General features: G+C 37.7%; 1 protein-coding gene across 3 annotated transcripts; it reads right to left on the bottom strand.

Moving 5' to 3' along the window:
- Window positions 1–1028: 1028 nt before the first annotated feature.
- Window positions 1029–15168, bottom strand: MTX3 (metaxin 3). Of its 3 annotated transcripts, XR_014147110.1 has the most exons (10): window positions 15049–15168; window positions 14491–14560; window positions 14044–14120; window positions 12980–13072; window positions 12238–12420; window positions 12018–12094; window positions 11364–11521; window positions 10893–10989; window positions 10011–10099; window positions 7338–7355 (listed from the first exon to the last, which is right to left on the bottom strand). XR_014147110.1 is itself a non-coding variant. In XM_006731888.3 (9 exons), exons 1-9 carry the CDS (start codon window positions 15127–15129, stop codon window positions 7245–7247), a joined length of 939 nt encoding a protein of 312 aa, XP_006731951.1. In that variant the 5' UTR covers window positions 15130–15168; the 3' UTR covers window positions 1029–7244. The 3 variants fall into 3 exon arrangements, 2 of the variants coding, with proteins under 2 accessions (XP_006731951.1, XP_030882422.1); XM_006731888.3 differs by lacking the exon at window positions 10893–10989 and having other exon boundaries at window positions 1029–7355; XM_031026562.2 differs by lacking the exons at window positions 10011–10099; window positions 10893–10989 and having other exon boundaries at window positions 1029–7355.
- Between the last annotated feature and the right edge of the window lie 6264 nt (window positions 15169–21432).

Genomic DNA, 21432 nt, shown 5'->3' with positions numbered 1-21432 from the left:
AAATGGTGAAACTTACAAGTTTTCCTACAGATAGCTGCTATTAGTGGCAAAGGAAAAAGAGAGCATGGTTTACGTCATAGCCTACCATCCACTGAAGGCCATCATACTAATAGTCCCCAAACAACCCTAGACCAAAGCCAAACCTCTGAGCTGAGCAATTAAGAAGCAAAATTTCTGGAGATCTTTGTTGTGTGGTTCTCAGCTTTAGAACTCCAAATAGTTCTCGTTCCTCCATTATTCCACAGTAGCAACTCTTCTTTCCTGCTCTCTTGCAGAAAGCATTACTAACCACCTCAATGTACCCAGGAACCTTCCACCTAGAACCTAAAGTTCATATGCAGTTAAGATTTGTGTTCTTCGGGGATAGAAGTATCAACAATGATGCAGCCAGCTTTTCGTGTGAGAGAAATACTTACATAGCTGACACCTCTATTTGGAAGATCGACACATTTTACTATATGTAAGTTATACTCAATTAAAAAAAAATTAATTCTACTAACAAAGACACTCACCCCTCAGGGAAGCTGCCCTTACTTGACTAAAGTTCTAACAGGGTTCTCTATACCCATATATCCTACCCCATTTATAAAGGGAGGGGCAGCAAAGAAACATGAATATCTTCCCCCTCACACGTACCCCAGCCCCTCACCAAAACTGCATTTTTCCTCAGTGTATGTCTTCCATTCAGTTACATGGAACATCGCTGGACTGTATAGGTGGGCAAAAGGGAAAATTTAAGAGAAACTTATAGGGCCAAAGGGATGAGCTAACGGTAGCCCTGAAAAATTGTGTGAGCTGAGTCATTTGCATACCGGTGGCTGAGTGAGCAGCCTCTAACCTGCCTCAGCATGGGGTAAAAAGAGCACAAGGGATCTCAACTCATCATAGAAAGAATAAACATTTTATGAAGAACAGCCTCCTATTGAGTTCACTCCCAGCACTGAATAACCACTTTCAACCACTCAAATATTCTTTCCAATGAAAATATTTACCTCAAGGAATAAATAACCTTAAATGAGAAATAAACATTCAGGCAATTTGAGATTTTATTGTGAAAATAGCTATTTTGACATTATATCCAGACTCTTATTTATCAGAATAAGTTCTTTACAACATTGATCATCATTACCACTTCTGGGTATTTATACATAATCTCTGAGTAAAATATATTCACACTAGGCATGACTAGAATATTTAAATAATGACCAACATTGCTTATTTTAAGATGTTTACTTTACAACAAAACTATAGTATTTGTATATCAGTACAGATGTTTAAAATATTTACCAAAGATAGGCTTGGTGGAACAAAACCAGTATGTGTACACAGATATTTCTTAATCTTCTTTGCTGTCATTCTTCTAGAAAGCCAAAGTTACATTAGAAACACCTCAAATTTCCATTTCAAGATGAACAGAAAAATGGAAACATGTTATTTCCTATTATACAAACTAAAACATCGAATCAAAAGCGGAATAAAGCTCATCTTTATGCAATTAACATAAAAGCCTGCGTACAGCCTTCCTTCTCTGAGAGACACCAGCATTGCAAGAGAAGCAGCCTACAGTCCAAAGAACGAGTGGTCAGCACAACCCTCTCTATAGTGCATGACTTGCTGAGGACTGATGCAAACTCTAGCAAGTCATTTTTCTTGATTTCCAAGAATCTGGGATACGTAAAGTAAATGATGAAAAGGCATTTCTCTGAATCTGCACGAGGAAAACTAAAGAATCTGAACAAAGATCCAACTGCTTTTCACATGGCTAGATGTTCACCATTACACAACTCAAGGCCAAAGGCAAGCTTTCTATCAAATATACATCCAAAGTGTGAAGCTCCAAATATGCAACCGTACACACTGCAGAGAAGAAACAAAGGGCATTCTTACACCTGATTAGTGATCCAGTTTTATACTTTGAAATGAAATCAAATACACATAGTCCTCTGAAATTTGGAGGTCTAGTCATGTTTAAATTTTTTAGGATATAGAAACCACTAGAATTTAATGAAAACCGTAAACCCTCATCCTAGAAAATCTACACACAAACATACAATCCTTGTTTAGAACATGGCTTCAGTACTAGAATAGAACTTGAAAATATTAAATTTCTTTTGCTTTGTCACTGAAGCAACTGCAAACTTTCTACAACAGTGTGTGTCTATACACACATATATATGTATGTATATTTATATATGTATAAAATAAGCAGCTTATATGTGACTTTAATCCCATCACCTTTCTGGCCCTTTTAAAGCACAGCCAAAAATGATTTGCAAATTTGTTCTGGAATTCCAAGTTGGCTCCCTCTGTCTCGGAGACGCCTAAAAGCTGCTGAGTTCTCTGTACGGCTGTTCCAAGCCAGCTGGGATTCTAGGGCAAGGGGCTGGGGACTAGGACTGACCAGGGGCCTCACATGTGCCTGAATAACCAAACTGTTTAAACCCATGCACCGCCCCCACTGCATGGTACAAGGAAGTCCTAACCCATCGTCCCATTTTTTTATCACCACCCACTAGAGGGGCACCTGATAACAGCAAACCTTTGCAAAATTAGCACCAACAAGCAAAAACACTCCAGGGCAGCATTTCCCTAAGTATATTCCTCAGAATACAAATCCCAGAAGATACCTACTTTAAAAAAAGAACAAAAACAAAAAAACCCCGAAACCAAATACAATAAATCAGGGAAATAGCTCTACAATACAGGCCCTTCTCGGAGACTGAAACCACACAAAGGTTCAGAAAAGCCTATAGTAACTGAACATTTCCCAAACTTATTTGGCCATAGAACCCTCTATTCACATAATAACAATATAATCTGCCAAACACACCTCCTTTCCAAGGAACTAAAAGATGGTTTTTAAAAAATCTTACAGTATAATTTCAAATTAATACAATCAGGATACAAAAAGACTTGTTTTCCTGTCATTTTTTTTTTAAAGAAACTACTTTGTTTTGCTAAGAATATTCTTCTATCATAACATTCCCCCAGCTCAAAGTGACCCTTTCTTATATCATTATTCAAGAATGTTAATTCTCATTAGCAATCATGGGCCTCCTCATCTGGAACAAATAATTTCTGTATGCTTTTTGATTCTGAGAATACCTCTCCACCTCAATCGCAGTGGTTTTAAGTCTAGGGCTGGTAACCTGGGCTTCTAGCAAACACAACATCCCAACAAGATTTTGGGCTTCCTAGTAAACCCTAACTATATCCCAACAGGGGCTAAAATATTTTGCAAACCCTTAAAAAAACCCAAAACTTCATCTTTACTCTCTGTGAAAATCAGCCCTTTGAAGCTCTAATGACACTTCAGTTAAACCTTTGAGGGTAACAGCATTACAAACCTTTAGTTCATGTAATTAACAACAAATTTCTTAATAATCTATTTAAGAAATACGAAAACATTGAAGAGCAAATGTAAATTCCACAGAGCTGGACGAGAAAAAAAAAGGCAAAAGGTAATTCTTAATGCCAACAACATATACAAAAGACCATAATCAAAACCCAAATTATACTCAATGGCTCTGCTCAGGATTTCAATTATATAAATAACCAAACCAAGACAAAGTCAATTACTAAATCCCTATGAGCTTAGAACAAAAAACAGATACATGCTGCACTTTCTTCATTAAAGCGCAGTCCTAGCGTACGTCTTGACACACTGTATAATTAGAGAGAACACGGCAAAGCAAAGCACTACTACCACATGAAGACACAGAAGAACTTTTTTTAATGTATTTTATCCTAAAAAGTAAACCCAGGTACCATAGGAAGAAGATACTACTACAAATATAAAATCATAGGATATTTTATAGGGAAATGGAGTTCTTGGTTTTAGGTTGTTTTTTCTTTTCTGGTAAGGCAAAACAAATCTTTAGATAATCATTCATTACAAACCTGAGGTGTTCTTTAACCTTAAGGAAGTAAATTATATTTAATTTATATTATGTATTTGGAATTGAATACTAAATACTATGTTTAAATCATTAGATTTAAATCATAGTTTATGTAGATAATGATAAATTTATTTTTTAAAACCCTTTTATTTTGAAATATAGACTCATAAGAAGTTCCAAAAATAATACAGAGACTGTATATCCATCACTCAGCTTCTTGTCTTTAAGTATTTATACTTTGGTTTTAAAGGGTTAACACTTTTGACAGTTTATGGAAAACTGTCAAAAAATCTAATAGGCCTGATGAATGTATGTTCTTGGAAGAGGCTCTAGGAAAACATACTGCTGACTTCAAAAACCACTTTTATCACATGAAGGCACCTTAAAAAATTGGTTTTCTGAGATTCTATCACTGTTACCAATTTCTGCCTCTTTTGAAAATTGTAACTTAGCTGTGATTGAAATAAGCTCCCTTATTCCTTCATGTTAAAATCTAGCAATATTAAATGAATAGAAATTGCAAATGCAAATCAAAATGCTTTGGATTTATTGTACAAATCTTGAATTCTCTAGTACCCCCAAAATAATACAAACATACCTAAGGTGAAATTTGTCAGTGCCAATCTTTGTAGGGGAAAAAACCACTGTGAAGGAATGACTCTCCTCAATGCTCTTTACAGTGTCTTTAGTGTTCAAAGAAATGGTCAGTCTTATGGATGACTGATGGCAGTTTGTTGATGGAGGATCTTTATCTTATGGGAATTATCTGACCGATTTTCTAATCTTATACTAGCAACAAATATAAACACAAACAGTCCCTTTGGTCATATTCCACCATCACGTCCTAAAGAAAGTAGCTCACAGTATTTTGTTAAACACTGTGGACCATTTAGCTCAGAAACTCAAACTTTACCCAAAGCATATCCTGACAGGCTGATCACAAGCTCACTGCCCAATCTGGAAAGTTGTTCCTTTCTAAGAGCTTCCTAGCTGTGTGTCTCATCCCTGGAGTGCTTTATGCTCAGTTATAATTTCCTGGCATCTTGTTGGCTTATCCCAAAAATGCTCAACTAAGTAGCCCAACGTATAAATACTCACTTACCTAAATCACATTTTGCATCTTAGGAAAGGTAGTCTGGAAACATCCTAGCCTATGTAGTGCAAGGCTAAAGGTAATTCAAAGCAGGAATGACCAAAAGGAAGTAAATCATATTTACAGCTGTCTTTTCTATAAAAAATGACAAATATGTTATTCTAAAATGCTATCTTTTGATTAAACTTTCAACACGTGAAACATTACAGTACGCTTATTGGCTGAATTCTGTGTCATAAGAACACGATCTCTACATTCTTATAAAAATTTAAACACATTCTCCTTAGCATGGATATTAGTAGTTTTATTGACAGAAAACTTTACATAAGCCAGTATTATTTTTGTGCCCATGGAGAAACCTGGGAGTTAAATTTACCGTTTGATTTTAGAATCCGTTAGGGTTGGTATAGCTCCTTCTCCCCCATTTTTTATTTTTCCCAAAACTAATTTTAATTGTCCTGTTTTATTTATGTTTGACAATTTTAAGCCACTTCAAATGCTTCTTGGAAGGCTTAATATAAATCATAATTGAAAATGACCAACCCTAACTAAAGCATAAACAGATGTCTGATTAATGTGTTAACCACCCTTTTCCAATATATATCAATCCCAGAGGACGATAAAGTCCTATGGTCATGATTTTCAGTATAGCATATTCATACAGATTTTGGATTGCTGGAATCTAATAGAATATTAATACAAAACACACAAACCCACTGCAGATGTAATGTGAAACTCATTAGTTACTTTCCCTAAATACATCCAAACAGATGAACAAGATTTTGAAGACTACCTTGTTTCTCATTTAATTAAAACTTCCAAGAAAAAATATTTACAATGACTTAAAGACTCTTGCATCCACAGCTACCTAAATACAGAACAAATTGGGAGGATTTAGGTCAAACACATCTGAGCTCCACTGAGCTCAAATTAGGTGAGTCTCTTGACTACAAAGCTGTTTTCTTAACATGGGGGTTTCTGCATGATGTGATAAGATTTGCTGAGCACCATAGTAATCTTTTGAGACACTAATCAAAAACATGATCCTATATTTTAAAAACCCCAGAAGTGGTTTTAGGACAACAGAAGCACCTCAGCCACTAAAATTAGAGAGATTCTGTTATAAGTAAAATCACCTGCACAGCAAATCCTTTAACAGGTCGGCAACCAATAAATAGAAAATACTCTTTAAAAACTACTGCTATTTCCGAATATCCCATTAGATCCTTAAACTGTAGTTAAACTATATGGAAAATAATAAGTTGCCATAAAGCTTTTGACTATGTGACAGTCTTCTTAAGAAAGAACACTGGTCCAAGCATGGTGAACTTGGTCCAGGCACACAGTAGGTCTTTCTACTACTGAAGCCGAGCAGTGTCTGACAATTGGGCAAATTTCAATAAGACTTTACAGCCTGACATAATAAATGATGACCAACACACTCAGTTCTCCTGAAATTAATCCAAGAAAGAGAGGACTAGAGTTAAAAATGTACTACAAATACATAGGTCTAAAGCTGCCATTGGTCCAATAAACTAAAAGAGTCCTTGCTAGCCTTATATTGAACACATCAGCAAATACCAATGTTCTAGTGAAGTGCATATAGTCAGATGAATATTGTATGTAACCACCTTTGATACATATATATATCTCAGACATATATATATAGTACTGATCCCCCAAAAGATTACACTTCTGAGAGCATAATTAAGCACATTCTCGTTGCTGTTTAAATACAGGCTTTTCTACTGAAGTAAATAGAATACTAGAATATTACATTTTTCCTAATGTCTAAAATTGGCGTCAAATTTCTAAACAGAAGAAAAAAGCCTCAAAGAGCCACATATTAGATATTCAAACTGTTCTAAGAAAACTAAATTAATAAATTAACTTGAATAAATAGGAGTGCACATTCAGAACAGAATTGTAGCTTTTGGTCAGCAACATGTGAACTAAAGGCAAAAATCTGCCAAGATTAAGGCAGGGTTTTTTTTGTTTTTTTTGTTTTAAATATACAGTACAGTGTGGTTTTTTACCCCCAAGTTCATTTAGCATTCACTCTGATGTTATCTAAAGTGCATTGCCAAGCTAAAATACAAGCTTCCTAATTAAGAGAAACTAGATGTCATAGAAAGTTTCTTTTTAGAGCCTTCCTTATACCTACTAATGGCGTTTTCTTTTTGCCTTCACACATGTAGTGTAAGAGATGACTGCAACAATCATATGACTTTGGACACAAAGCGTGATGAGTGTCAGGGTGATAGCCGTTGTAAGGAATTACTTTCTTCTTCTGCTGGAGTCAATTTAAGTGTCGGCAGTTTCCGGGGAGGAAGTTGAGGGCTTTGGCGAAGATTGTCATCCATCTGTGGAATGTACAAAAGGTACATCTGACTAATGGCTGTGGCACCACTTATGTGGACGGTGGTCTCCCCGTCCAAACTACAGCCTAGAAGAGTACAGAACCCTATGGTTCCAGGACTGCTTGAGAAACCATTTTCTTACAAATAATCTCTCGGGAACGCGAAATGTTGTACCTCAAATACCAGCTAACTCGGTATATGTATAAAAGCAATATTGCTCATCTTTGATGCCTTCACAAATTATAGTAATTCCATACAATGAATATTCTACTGAACTCAACCAGATCACAACTTGATTTAAGAGGTCTTCCAATAGTAAGTGTAAAAGCAATACTTCTGACACACCCAGCTCCCCAGTGTAGAAATTATGTTTATGTACAATACTTCTTTTGATCTTCCCAACACGATTGTGAAGGCAAAATGGAAGATGATCACTCCCTATTTTGCATATTAGCAAAACGGAGCTCAGAAAGGTTAAGAAATTTGCATTAGGTTGCAAAGCTAGTATCATGAGTTGAAATTAGAGCCCAGGTCTTCTTATTCCAATACTATTGTTCTTTCAATTAGACCTCAGTGCCTCAGTGAAAATGACCTTCACTCCCCTCAGGAGGACATTAGCATCCCTGGAAACACTAGGAGAGGGATTATTTAGAACCCGAGTCAGACCTTAGGAAGCTACCTTTAAGCAGGGGGCCTACAAAGAGAGTGCAAGGTTCATAGCCTGGTGTTGAGCTCTCTGTCAGCTCAACTTCAGGAGACTTGAAAGCAGCCACCACCAAGGATACCAAACCAACAGCATATAGCATCTGATTACCCACTTTAAAAGTAGGCTTTTCTAGAGTTTTGAGCATGCGCAGAGCAAAACTCTCTCTTATCTTCTCCAGATACTCTTATATAGCACAGAGGAAATGTCTCAGCAGAGATACATGCAACTTACAGGAAAGCAAAGGGAATAAAAGATTAACTTTTAATTTTCCAATGGAAAAAAGTATTCCCAGTGAACGACTTGAATCAGTTGTGTTGTCATGCTTTTTTCTTGCAAGAACTAAGCTCCTCAAATATTACTCTTTCTTTTTTTAAGCTCTAGATTTTCTCTCCAAATGGTGAACTGTAGTAGCCAATAGCATTTGTTGCTCTAACATCTTATAGCCAACAGTGAACCATACTGAAGAGCAGATATGAAACAGGGGTGGAAAGGAGAGCGCCCGGTTTAGAGTTAGGGAACTTTCGTATATTGATGATGACCCAAGGTGGAAGTGTACAAAGTGGTCACAGGGCGTCTTGGGTGCGCTTTCTGCACAGGCAGGTATCTCGTGGTTCCCTCTACATGGCTGTCATGAATTTGCCACATAGAGAAAATGAAAACTCTACTGGATGGCCCTCATCTAGCAGTTAAGTGTCTAAAACAATCCGAATAATCTTTCCACTACCTACACTTAACACTCAATATATTTCCTCTCAAGGGACTGACTGAGTTGGGCTAAGAAGATAAACTTGGCGTGCAGTCAGCCCACCTAAACTTCAGTACTGGTCTTTTACAGCTTTACTGCTCGGTCCTACTCACTTCTCATGTTCTAACAATACATGAAATACTATAACAAGAAACAGAACGGACATTACAGAGAGTGGCAGAGGTTTCTAGCTACTAGTACTACTAGTGCTGGATTCAGAATTCCATGTATTTCCTTCATTTGCAGCTGACTATCTGCAGAGCCCATGCTGGAATCCAGTCTCCAGGGTTCCAATCCCCTCTCTGCCCCTAAGCCCCCTGAACGACCCTGGGTAGGGGACGTACACTACTCTTGAAGCTTCGGTGTCCTCATCTGTCAAACAGGGCTGATAGAGTAGCTGTGCACCAGGCTATTGTGAGGATCCAATGAGACAACTCATAAAGCTCACACAACACGGTGCCAGTTACTGAGACCTCGGAAACTGCGAACCAGTATTATTAGGCCACAGTCCTCATTAGTTAGTGAAAGAATGAAGTATCATTCACTGGTATAAGAAAAAAAGCAAGTTTATCAGACACTTGGGGGAAAAATGCCTAACTCTCTTGTATTTTTTCAATTAGAATCACCTTGAAAATTTCCATTACTGGCTATCTCCCCTACCTACTTCCTCAATCTCTCTCTCTCATCAAATAAGCAACCCCAAAGTGGCAAAATAACCCCACTGATGAAAAACCATAGGCAACATTTAGAACAGAGAAGGAAAGGAAGGAGAAAAAATAACACAGTTTAAGTAGAAGAAAGAAAAAGACATCATAGTGCTAATAAGAAAGGACAAGCACAAGTGCTATGATCTCAAGACAGGTTACCCTTCCGAGACAGAAACAGACAAGCAAGAAGTGTTCCGATTTTGTCTTCTTTTTTTAAGGCCAGACTTTTGAGTCTCCTAATTTGAAAAATTACTAATTATGTGGTAAAAGTAAACCCAATACCACTATCAAAGTAATCAGGCCACTACTGGCTTTGAAACACTATATTATGTACAACTTTAATAAATGTATATTTGAGCAGCTTAATGAAAAAATAAGCTCTTAAAAAAGGCTAAGAGGGTAAAGTTAATGCATATTAACTTTATAATTAAAGGTATAATATTAATTTCAGAAAGGAAAATACTAAACTACTATAAAATAATGATTGAAATAAACTTGACCTTTTCAATCAAGTTGGATTCCTTATTTACAAGTTGTGTGAGTTTCTGCAGATTTGCGTCTACCGTTTCTTGTCCAGCAGGAGAGATGCCTAAGAAGCCAGGACAGAAATCAGAAAGACAGAAAATTTTGAAAGTCTTTAAAGCTGTTTAGACTGAAAGAATTTTGAGTCTATCCACCCTCCCAAGTACGCCGCCCACCAAAAATAAATAAATAAAACCAGGCAAAGTGAAAAACCATTATCGGTTCAAAGGCAAAGTTAAGAGGGATAGTAATGCTCCAAAACCAAACCCTAAACCAAAAGACTAAATTTGTTTATTAAGCAGACAGCCAAGTGTTACACAGTTGGCCAAAGTAATTAGTAAAAGAGCACAGCAGTCCTCATTTCCTTCTCCAATTTGAGTTGTTCCTTCTCCCCACTCATATCAAATAAGCCCTTAGTCACAACGACTGGGATAGCTTTCTAAGGCAGCAACTCCCAAACAGCTATCAACCAGGCATCCACAGTATTTGGAGGGACTTAAAAAATACAGATTCCTGGGCTCCATCCCTATGAGATTCTAATTCAGTAAATTGGACAGCGGAGCCAAGATTCTGTATTCGTCCTCTAGCCAGGTTTGCTAATCACTGTTCCAGAGTAACAAGGCTGCAAGTTACTTAGTTTCATGACTCTCAAACTGCTAACCCCTCTTTTCTAAAACACATAACCCACCCTGAAAAATAAACTGTCCCTAAACCAGTTATCCTTGTAACTTCTGTTTCTTAAAAGGACAATTTCTGCCAACTCTCCCAATACAGCTTTCGTATCCCGATCGCTTAAGCACAAGGCCCCACACTCCCAAGGAATCATATCCTAAGTAACAGGTACCCTCTATTTACAATACCTCCAGTCTGATGCAATCAGTTTTCAAGTAGTGGAATCATGGGAGTGTACCTCACCCAAATCAATCTGCTGCTGATTTCTGTTCATGCAGGAAAATGCTAGAAGCAACATTTAAAATAATTGCCCATTTGCATTAGGATAAATGCTATCTTTCAACAGGGACTCAATAAATACCTGTGGTTAACTTTTAGAAGAAAATGATCCACTTTAAAGGGGCAATATTTAAAGAAGAACAAGAGGAAAGAAATGTATAAAATCTAGAAGAATAGACAAAAGGCAAATATCTATTTCTCTGTTTAAAGTAGAACACATGGGAATTTGGAAAAATGCAACTGTTTCAAGTGCTATAATTCAATATTTAAAGATAATACACAAATTTATTCAATAAGTCATTAATTTTGCTTACACGTCCGTAGGAGGATATGCAGATATTCTATGCAAACACAGATTAGCTGAAGAGAAGCCAGCTTACCTCCAAGACTAAGCCTAAAATAACTGTTCAGGATGTCATCACAAAAGCGGCACAGGTTGGAGAGCTGTTTCAAATGTTCTTGTAACTGAACTTTAGGAAAGCGTACTTTATAAAGAGGTGCGAGGAAACCAAACACATATGCATCCAAGGTAGATGGCCTAAAAATAAATTAAGGATTTTTTAAAAACACATAAGAAAATATTAACTTGGGATTATGTTAAAAATATTTTTTCTCAAATACATTTGCCAATTCTGGAGTGTATGATATAGCCTTTTAAAAGGTTTACTACACACTTCAGCTTATAAAAATGATGTAATGAAGGTTTTATTCAGTAGTTTTTTTTTATATTCTAACCATTTATTTTATTTAGAAGAAAAGTTATACATTAAAAATGCATTTTTACTCACAAATGTTACATACAGATAGGAGACAGGGTGGGAATAGCCTTAGATATTTTAAATTCACACAGACAGCATACTGAGTCAATGTTTGATTACCATGGACAGAAAAAGTTTACTAGAGTAATCCATTAAATCTTTTTTTTTTAAGTAAAAAACTCATAAAAGGGGGGGCAAGAGGACTTGCTTTAGGTTACTGTTCATTGACTATATGCATACAAAACATCAAAATGATTTGTAAGGGAATGCACTCACGTATCTCCAAAGAAAAACTGAGATGTTCCCAATCTGTTTGACAGAAGATTTAGGCACTCCTTGGCATCTCTGTATATCTAATAAGGATGAAATTACAACTCAAAAGTAGGAAGGATGCTCTAGAACTCCTTTTAGGCAGGCATTTAGGTATGTTCATCTCTGCTGTCTCTCTTGTCCCTCCTCTGGAGGGCCCTTGCTTTGAAAGTAATCCCAACCATACCTGAGCTTCCACTTCTCGGAGGTGGTAAAGGGGAGGCTCTCCTCTGGTCAGAAGAATTCTATTTAGTGCTCCCTTAGATATCCTTCCAGGCAGGATCAAACTCAAGGGAAAAGGAATTCGTGAAGCAAACCATGGCTTTGTCACACTAAAGTAATTGTCACTCTCAACCCAGAATGTGTGAAGCTGCAAAACAAACAAAAACAACTAAAATCCAAACCAAACCAAACAAAAACAAACAAACAAAAAACCCAAAATCAAACCCACTACAAGCATGTTCTTTTATTAAAAGAAAGGTCATCCAATCAATGTGAAAGTTTTTTTATCAATATCTTTGTATAAAGTGGCTTCATACAACTTTCCCAATTAGAATGACTCAAGAATAAAACAAGATTTTAAATACATGAATTTGTTGATTGCTATATCCCAGGCACCCAAAACAAGGCCTGGCACATATGCACTCAATAAATATTTATCGAATGAATGAATTAGAGTTAGCTAAATTCTATACATGGGAGCAACAAACTCCATCTTCCATAAATAATTTTTATTTCCAAAATGACATTATCTTTCACTTCATTGTTTCATGTCTTAGCTGAATGTCTAACAATCCAGTTTCACAGTAACATAAAAGAATCAAGATTAATACATAAATGAAATTTCCTCTCTTAAGCCTTTTTCATTATGTTCCTTCTAAACAGACTGAAGTATATTTTTTGTAGGTCACTACAATGCCGATGCTCACCACTGCAGGAAGAAGCTTCTCTTCGATGAGAGCAATGTAAGCCAGTGTATCTGCCCCCTGTTTTGCTGAGAGTTCATAATCAGCATTATATTTCTATTAAAAAATATAAAACCAAGAAACTTGAGAAGTCAAGGGCATCCCAAAACAGTCAGGCTAAATAAATTAAGATTCCTATTCTTCCTCAAAAATGGCAAATATGATATTAAAAAGCAGAATGATACATACAAATTCAGTGACAAATGCTGCTTAATGCAAATAAAGCTCTTAGCACAACATCACACACACAGTAAGGTCAATAAATATTGTGCTTTTTTTGTTAATTGCTATTATTCAGTGATTGTTTATGAGCTAGTTTAGTTTAGTGCATGGCATATAGTACAAACTTAATAAATAGAAGTTACTATTTTTAACAATAAGGAAGAAGTTCTAATTGGTTGCATTTTTCCCCATAAGAAGGAAAAACCCCCAATTTAAAACAGTTCTAAATTTTGTTGACAGAAGACTTATTTTTTTAAGAAAAGTATTGGCAAAACCAATTATAACTTTGGTATTTATAGAAGTCTTTACATGTTTAAATATTCTGGATACATTATACAAATCTTTACATGCTCACACATTTTAGATACATTACTTCATGAAACATTTAATTGCAACTCTCCAGTTAAGTGTTCTTTAAAAATAAAATAGTTGCTAGTTGGTGGGAACTCAGATGTCATCTGCAGCACAAAGTGTGTAGCAGCTTTGTGACTAAGTTGACAATCGTATCAATAAGCATAAGAGTGAAGATGGCTTCGTTGAATCTGCTTATGTCTAAACTTCAATCAAATCCAAAAAAATACATGAAAGTATAAATTGGGTATACCTCACTATATGACTTTCAAATCACAATACAACTCATGAGTCAGAGCAGCAATTCTCAAGTCTAGTTTTATATCAAACCTAAGGTATCTCCAATTATCTGATTTGGTTTAAAAAAAAGAATTAAAAAAAAAACTTTACAATGTTTTTGTTTCTGTTGTTTTTAAGTAACATGCAGGGAACATGTTAAAAAAGGAACCACCCACCTGTTTTCTTAAAAAGTTTAGTATTTTTGCAGGCTGAGAAACGATGTTGTCCTCCGTTGTCAAAATTGGTACATCTCCTATAATCAAAAACAGTTTACATACTAAGAAACGTTTCTATTTCCTCTGAAGAGATTCCGACCCCCTAAAAACTATACTAATTGCACATTTGGAGGGGGAAAATGAGTTAAGCTCATCTTAGTTTTTTGCAATTTCACAAAGCAGTTCTGGAGAACATTGTCATTTCTCGTAATTTCCATTGATCTGGCTTGTATTTTAAAGTATTACTCAGAATGATCAAACCGTAAGCAACATACAGCCAAGGTCATGGTAAGAAGAAACTAAAATCCCAAGGTACTCTATGGCTATATGCCTCACAGCTTTAAATTCGGGGGGTAGGGGGTCACTTAAAAAAAGAGCAGAAAGGTGTATTAAATGTTTACACTGTACCTCTTGAACCTCTCCAGGTTTTATCTATGACATTGACTTTCAAGGGTGCACCAGAAAATTTGGCGTAAGCCTGAAACAAAGTTTGCAATAAAACATTTAGACTGAGTACGTACTGCAAATCTGCAGAGCAGCTTTACTTTACAGCCTGGTCCCCCTAAAGCAAAAATGCCTGACACGCGGGCTGTGTCCCCCTCCGGCTGTCTAGCCGAGGACCCGCGCGCCATCTACCCATCTTTCGGGGACTTTGTTTTTCCCAAAGGTCTGGGGGGATGCAGAGCGGGGCGCGCGCGCACCCAGCTTTGGCTTTTCATTCCACCGCCCAAAAAGCTCTGCAAGGCTGAGAAGACTCGGAGCCCAGCCGAGGTCTGGCGGGGTCACAGGCCAGGCTGTGACTCCAGGAGAAGGAACCCAGTGCGGTGCAGCGAGAAGCGCCCCGGCCACTCTGGGCCCTGCAGCGCCGCAGGGAACCGCGGCGAGCGGCGGAGACCAGGCCCAGCCAGCCTCGCGCCTCTGGCCCCGCCCATCTTTTCTGCGCCCTGGCCCGCGAGGCGGCCTCACCATCACCACCAGGGACTCGCTGTGCACCGATGGGAGCCCCCAGCCACCTCCCCAGCAACTGAGTTCCAAGGGGGCCGCCATCTTGCCGGGGCCGACCTTTGCTACATAGGAAGTACTTATCTGCCCAATTTCCGGCACGTTGAAACACGGGGCGGGGCGAAGGGGAGGGAAGAGTACCTTTGGATTGTGAAGAGATGTGGCAAGGATCAGTGGAGGGGTTAAAAGCCACTTACCTTGGCTAATTGAACTTAATTTTAAAAAATAATAAAATAAAAAAAAAAAGCCCACTTAGAATCAGCCTGGCCTAATCGTTAAGAGTCCTTGCCCTTAAGATACATCCTCCAGGTAGTCCTTAAATATTTATTGGATGCCTAGTGTCCTCCAAACCCTTTGAACGTTACTACCTTGGGCCTAAATTAGCCCATGTGCAAAATAGGCAGGATTATTGTGTTTGAAATTATGACACAGGGAGAAATAACTTGACATACAATAGGCACTCAATAATTGTTCAACCCCTTACCCCATACATTTGGCTTTTGCCTCTTTCCACTCTCAATCTTATGTCACCCTCATGTTCACTTGTTCCACTCTCCTTAAAAGTAACCCTATTACTGAAATTTGTCAAATGAATTCCTCCTTTCTTCAGTCTGGAATATCTCCTTTCCCTTCCACTGCTCCCTCAAAAGTGAGATTAACTGTCACCTTCTCTGGGATGATTTTACAGAATTAGGAACTTCGGGATTCCTGCAGACCCTTGTACACACTTAAATTGTAGCTTCTATTCCATACAGATTTTTTGCCTTTCACTGTATTGAAAACTCTCTGAAGACAGAACACGGCTGGCTTTGCAGATGTAAGACCTGTGTAGTCACACATGGTCCTGTGCATAGAAGGGCTCAGAATTGCCTTAATGTTCTGCTGCCATTGTCTTGAAATTCTTAACTTTTGAACAAGGGGGCTTCCATTTTTTTTTTCCTACTGGGCCCTACAGATTATACAGCCAGCCAATCTGGGCATGAACCAAATGTTTTTGGACATCACACTGACAGTTTCTCAGAAAAACTGTTCTCAGAGAAACTGTCAAGGAGGGAAAATAGGCCTTCAGAGTGCCATGATCTTATCATGCTTACAGGGTCCTGGAGTTAGGACTTGGGTGCTGGGTCCTTCTAGAAGGTACAACAGTCTTTCTGGGATTTCTCTGAGTTCTTTCCTTAACTGTGCCACACTGAGGTAGTTGGGTCCCCTTAAACAACTGTAAGCTCAAAAGAAACCTCTGCAAATTTTCATAAAATTACAATTCAGCAAAGATTGATAGGCATTCCCTAGGATTAGATGGTTTATATAGCCATCTAAATTACAACATTAATCTGCTAAAGCTTTTTTTTTCATGTTTCAAAGGCAAGAGTTCTCAGAAATGAGAAGGATAAAGTATATCAAATGTGGGAATCCATTGATAATACTTTATAAATGAGAAATGCTTAATATATGTACCATTGAAGCCAAATATAAAAACATTCATTGAGCAACTACTGTATCCAAGACACTGTAAGGCTCTGGGAGAATATAGAGATGAATAAGACCTGAACTCTATCCTCAGGAGTTTATAGTCCACAAGGAAACATACAACTAAGTGTAACAAGTCAGATTATCATGGGTAAAGTTAGAGACATAAATAAAATACTATGGAAGCACAAATCAGGAATGATGTGTCCTCTCTGGGATCAGCAGAGGCTGTCTGTCTGTTCAATCTTCAGTGTAAAGAAAATAATTCAACTTTCAGATTCAAGAAATAGGACCTCCCTGTTCTGAGGGTTAAAATCCTAAGCCATAAAGCTCAGAGTCCATATATTGCAATCAGGCATTTAAAGTAATCATATACAGCTTGGGGCGCCTGGGTGGCTCAGTCAGTTAAGCACCCGACTCTTGATTTTGGCTCAGGTCATGATCTCAGGGTCATGAGATTGAGTCCCACATCAAGCCCCACATGGGGCTCTGCGCTCAGCATAGTCTGCTTGTCCCTCTCCCTCTGCTTTTCCCCCTGCTCGCTCACTTTCTTTCTCTCAAATAAATAAAATCTTTAAAATAATCATACACAGAGAATGTGGATTACCTGAGTCTTGTTTGCAGGGTGGAGGGGGGTGGTTAATGGATGCACATTTTTTGTGGACACATAATATAATTAGTCAGTTCAGCCTTCTCCCTTATTGCTGCTGTTACATATGACAATTTCATTTGCATTAAAGAGAAATTAAATCTCTCCTCTTAGCATTGAATTGAGACAGAAAATAGGCTATTGCATCTGATGAGAGAATCCTTAGACACAGGTTTATTTGTGTCTATTTAATAGCAATCTTTTATTGTTGCAATTCCTCCTGAGAGTCTGTATTTGCTAGATTGAATTTTAAAACCCTAGCACAGCTGATTGCACAACCAGCCTGAATGTTGTTCCAGAGAACCACACAGAAAGCTGAAACCTTCAGAAATTATGCCTGGTATGGATAGTTGGCCCCTGTGCCTTTTTTCTGGCTGCCAAAGTGTGTTGTTCAGAGTTCATCAGAATCATAATTTCAGATTCCTACCAGGAAGCATATTATCTGCAAAACATTCACATATGTGTGGGATGACTTGAATCACAGCTTTATAATGAGTATTCCAGACAATGTTTTCTCTTAAAAAGAAATATTATTTTTCAAGAGATGGACATTAAAAATGGCCTCATCTAGTGATAATCATGTGAACTCAGGGGACCTGACCTTGGCATCAATTTCTATCCCTCCTATGTTTCCTAACTTGAAAGCCATGGTGCAAGTTCTATTAGGATCTTTTTGTCTGGGTGATTGAGAATCTGTGAAATGGTACTGTCAACAAAGATGAAAGGTTTGTGACAAGTGATTGTGCAGTATGATAATTTGTAAGAAAGTTGAACTAAAGATGCTTGAATGTCCCTTTCAACTCTAAACTTCTATAATTTAGTTCCATGTTCAGATATAAAATCCTTGGGGAGGAAAAGCAAACACTGAATAGAAGTCAGAAAAGTTGATTTCTGAGTTTGCCTCTAATTAACCATGAGACCTTGAGCCAATCATTTTACCTTTATTCCTCAACTCATTCACTTTTGAAGTGAGGGTTCTTTTAGCTCTACGATACTATCATGCTATGTGTAATAAGCATTTAATAATAGTTAACATTCATGGAGCAATTTCTACATGTCAAAAACTGTCTTGTGTATCTGACATAACTCATTTGATCTTCATAATGACTCCATTAGGTAGGTACTGTTATGTTCCCCTGTTTTCAGGGAGGGAAATCAAGGCACAAAGATGTTAATTAACCTTCCCAAGCTCACCTAGCCAATAGATCATAGAAGTAGGATTTGAACCCAGGCCGTCTGGGCTTGTACTCTTAACCACTATGTCATACTGCTGGTAGCTTTCTAAGTAGTCCATTAAAAATCCTAGTTTCATTCAAAGTGAAGTTATCAATGCCATGATAGTACTATCATGACCTGTTTCAATAATATTTATTTAGTATTAAGGCATTAAATAAGTTCCTTAAGCAACTTCTGTCTGCCCAGAACACACTGCTGGGCTATCAGAGAATAAAAACTTAGGTTCATTGTTCATGATTTCAGAGAGATAGTTGACAAGGCCTACATATTTGAGGTAACTAGAGGTAATTAGGGGTACCATCTTGTCAAGAGACCCCAAGTCTAATGTAGTTTTAGACAAAGGACCTTAATGTACTGCACTGTTTGGCAAAGGTCTAATGGAAGAGGTAGGACGTTAGCTGACCTTGCAGGAAGGCTGGATACATTGGATTTAGATTGGCAAAGGGAAGGGATTCCACATGGGCTATGCTACATTAGTTAAGTCATAGAGATGGGAATGAATGTGGCAAAGAATCCTAAATAAATGGATGCTGAATTTGATAATAAGCTGGAGACTGATGAGGAAGACTGTTGATTGACTAACTTGAGAACCAGATTTGGTGATATTGGAAGGCATGGAGATATATAGTTTTGAGAAGGTAAAAAGGAAGAGTAAAAGTCTAAGTACAATATCAACAGATGCACATAGTCAGGGATGGGAGGTACATGGACACCATAGGAAGAAGGGTTTTGCGAACCCATCAGTTGTATTAAATGAAACAAAATGTTGTGGAAAATGAAGTGAGGAGATGCTGGTGAATATTAGAAGAAAATCTCTGGCACCCTTGTACTGAACATTTTTCGTTGAATAGATTGTTAGAAGTCAAATTGCAAGGGATTGCTGAAGAACATGGTATTAGGAATAGGGACAAGTATAAGATCATGAGGCATGTGGCAGATAAAGAAAGGAAAGGAATGGGACAGGAGCAGAAGACTCAAGAAAAACATTTTGAAGGAAATGACGAGGTGAATCTACATATATATGAAGAAAAAAGTGGTTACTAGTGAGCAAAGTCTGAAGATGCCAGAGAGAAAAATGCCTAGTATCTTAATCCTAGGGTTCTCAGAATTACCCTAAGCGTTGAGAGGCCGAGATCAGGAGCATGAGAAGGGAAGCTGGCAGTGAAGATGAGAAAGGCTTTGTCTCTGACACTAAAGGAAGGTTCAAAGAGAGCATGGGATGCTGAGTTAGCCCAAACCAGTTACCTTCAAATTTCTCTGTTACATTAGAAAACAAATCAAAAGAGTCTGAGAGAGAGATTGGGGCTTTAAACAGAAAGGAACTGATTTAGAAAATGTACCGGGGAGTTAGTAAAAAGTGAATGGAGGGGCACCTGGGTGGCTCAGTCGGTTAAGTGACCAACTCATGATTTCAGCTCAGATCATGATCTCAGTCTTGAGATAGAACCCTGCATCTGCCTCTGTACTCAGCTCAGAGTTTACCTGGGATTCTTTCCATCTCCCTCTCCTTCCCCTTCTGTCCCTCCTCCCCCTCCCCCACTCATGTGCAAGCTGCATGCACATGTATGCACATGCTCACTCTCGCTCTCAAATAATCTTTTAAAAAAAGTGAATGGAAGCATTGCTGACAGTCACAAAGTTCAAATTTAAATTAGTATGATGGAGACAAATCAAGTGAGAGCCATGGACAGGCTAATAATTAGGTGCCCTTTCAATTATTCTTTAAATATTTATTCAAACTTTTTTAAAATTGAAATGAAGTTAGCTAGAGAACATAACAGGATCAATTTGAATTTTACCAGTTCCTTCTGTTACAAGTCCTATGTGGAGACCAGGGTTCTAGTACCACTTGAAGTTTGGTCCTGAGGATAACAGAGAAGAGGGAGAAAATCTTATGAATTGAAAGAAGATGGAACCTATGGCTTCAGCAGTGGGGTTCAGCCATCTTTAAGTCTAACTAGGTTAGCACCGTTGTGTGGCTTCCTCCAATGGTATTTTGTTGCCCAGAAGTTTAAATAGGGGGCCAGCTTCATTTATTCATTTGGTATGGAGGCTATCAGGCAAGTGGTATATATTGAAAGGGATTCATTTTGTTCTTCCAGCATAGTGAACCTGATGTCTGTGTTTTGTATGAAGAAGAATTAAATGAAACAGAAACAGTAATGTAACGTGACATAGCAATCAAACAGAAAAACTCTATTTTTTAAAAGTTTTTTGATATTAAAAAAATTGTTTATCTGAGAGACAGAGAGAGAGAGAGAGCACAAGAAAGGGGAGGGCAGAAGGAGAGGGAGAAGCAGACTCTCCACTGAGCAGGAAACCCAAGGTGGGGCTTGATCCAGGACCCTGAGATTATGACCTGAGCTGAAGGCACACGCTTAACAGACTGAGCCACCCAGGTGCCCCTGGAAAATTCTATTTTAAAAGTGAAGATGGTAAAGGGTCCTAAAAGGAAATAAGGTCTTTATACTTCACTCAAAGTGATAAAGCATCATATACCAGGAGACCGTATATTGTAATATTGAGCAACCACTAAGAAGAGTATACAAAGAGATATACTCAAAAACACTAAATAAACCTAAATAGAAATCTAAGAAATGTTAAGACAAAAAACTGTGCACAGAAGTTCATAGGAGCTTTACTCATGATTGCCAAAAACTAGAAAAAAACCAAATGTCCTTCAAAAGGTAGATGATTAAACAAACTGGCTCATCCTTACTCAGCAATAAAAAAGAATGAACTATTGATACATACAACTTGGATGAATCCACAGGCAATTATGCTGAGTGAAAAAAAAACTTCAAAGTATTAAATAGGATATGATTCCATTTATATAATATTCTTGAAATAACAAGAGATGAAAAACAGATTAGTGGTTACTAGAGGTTGGTTAGCAGTGGTTACCAGGGCTGAGGATAATCAGGTGGGTATGGCCACAAGAGAATAGCTCAAAAGCCTCATAGTGATAAAATGATTTTGTATTTGATTGTGGTGGT

The sequence above is a fragment of the Leptonychotes weddellii genome, chromosome 7, assembly GCF_054177405.1.
Source record: "Leptonychotes weddellii isolate Sample4059 chromosome 7, ASM5417740v2, whole genome shotgun sequence".
Classification (NCBI taxonomy): Eukaryota; Metazoa; Chordata; class Mammalia; order Carnivora; family Phocidae; genus Leptonychotes; species Leptonychotes weddellii.
Note: the sequence above shows the minus strand (reverse complement) of the source record. Positions and strands in the feature narration are given on the sequence as shown.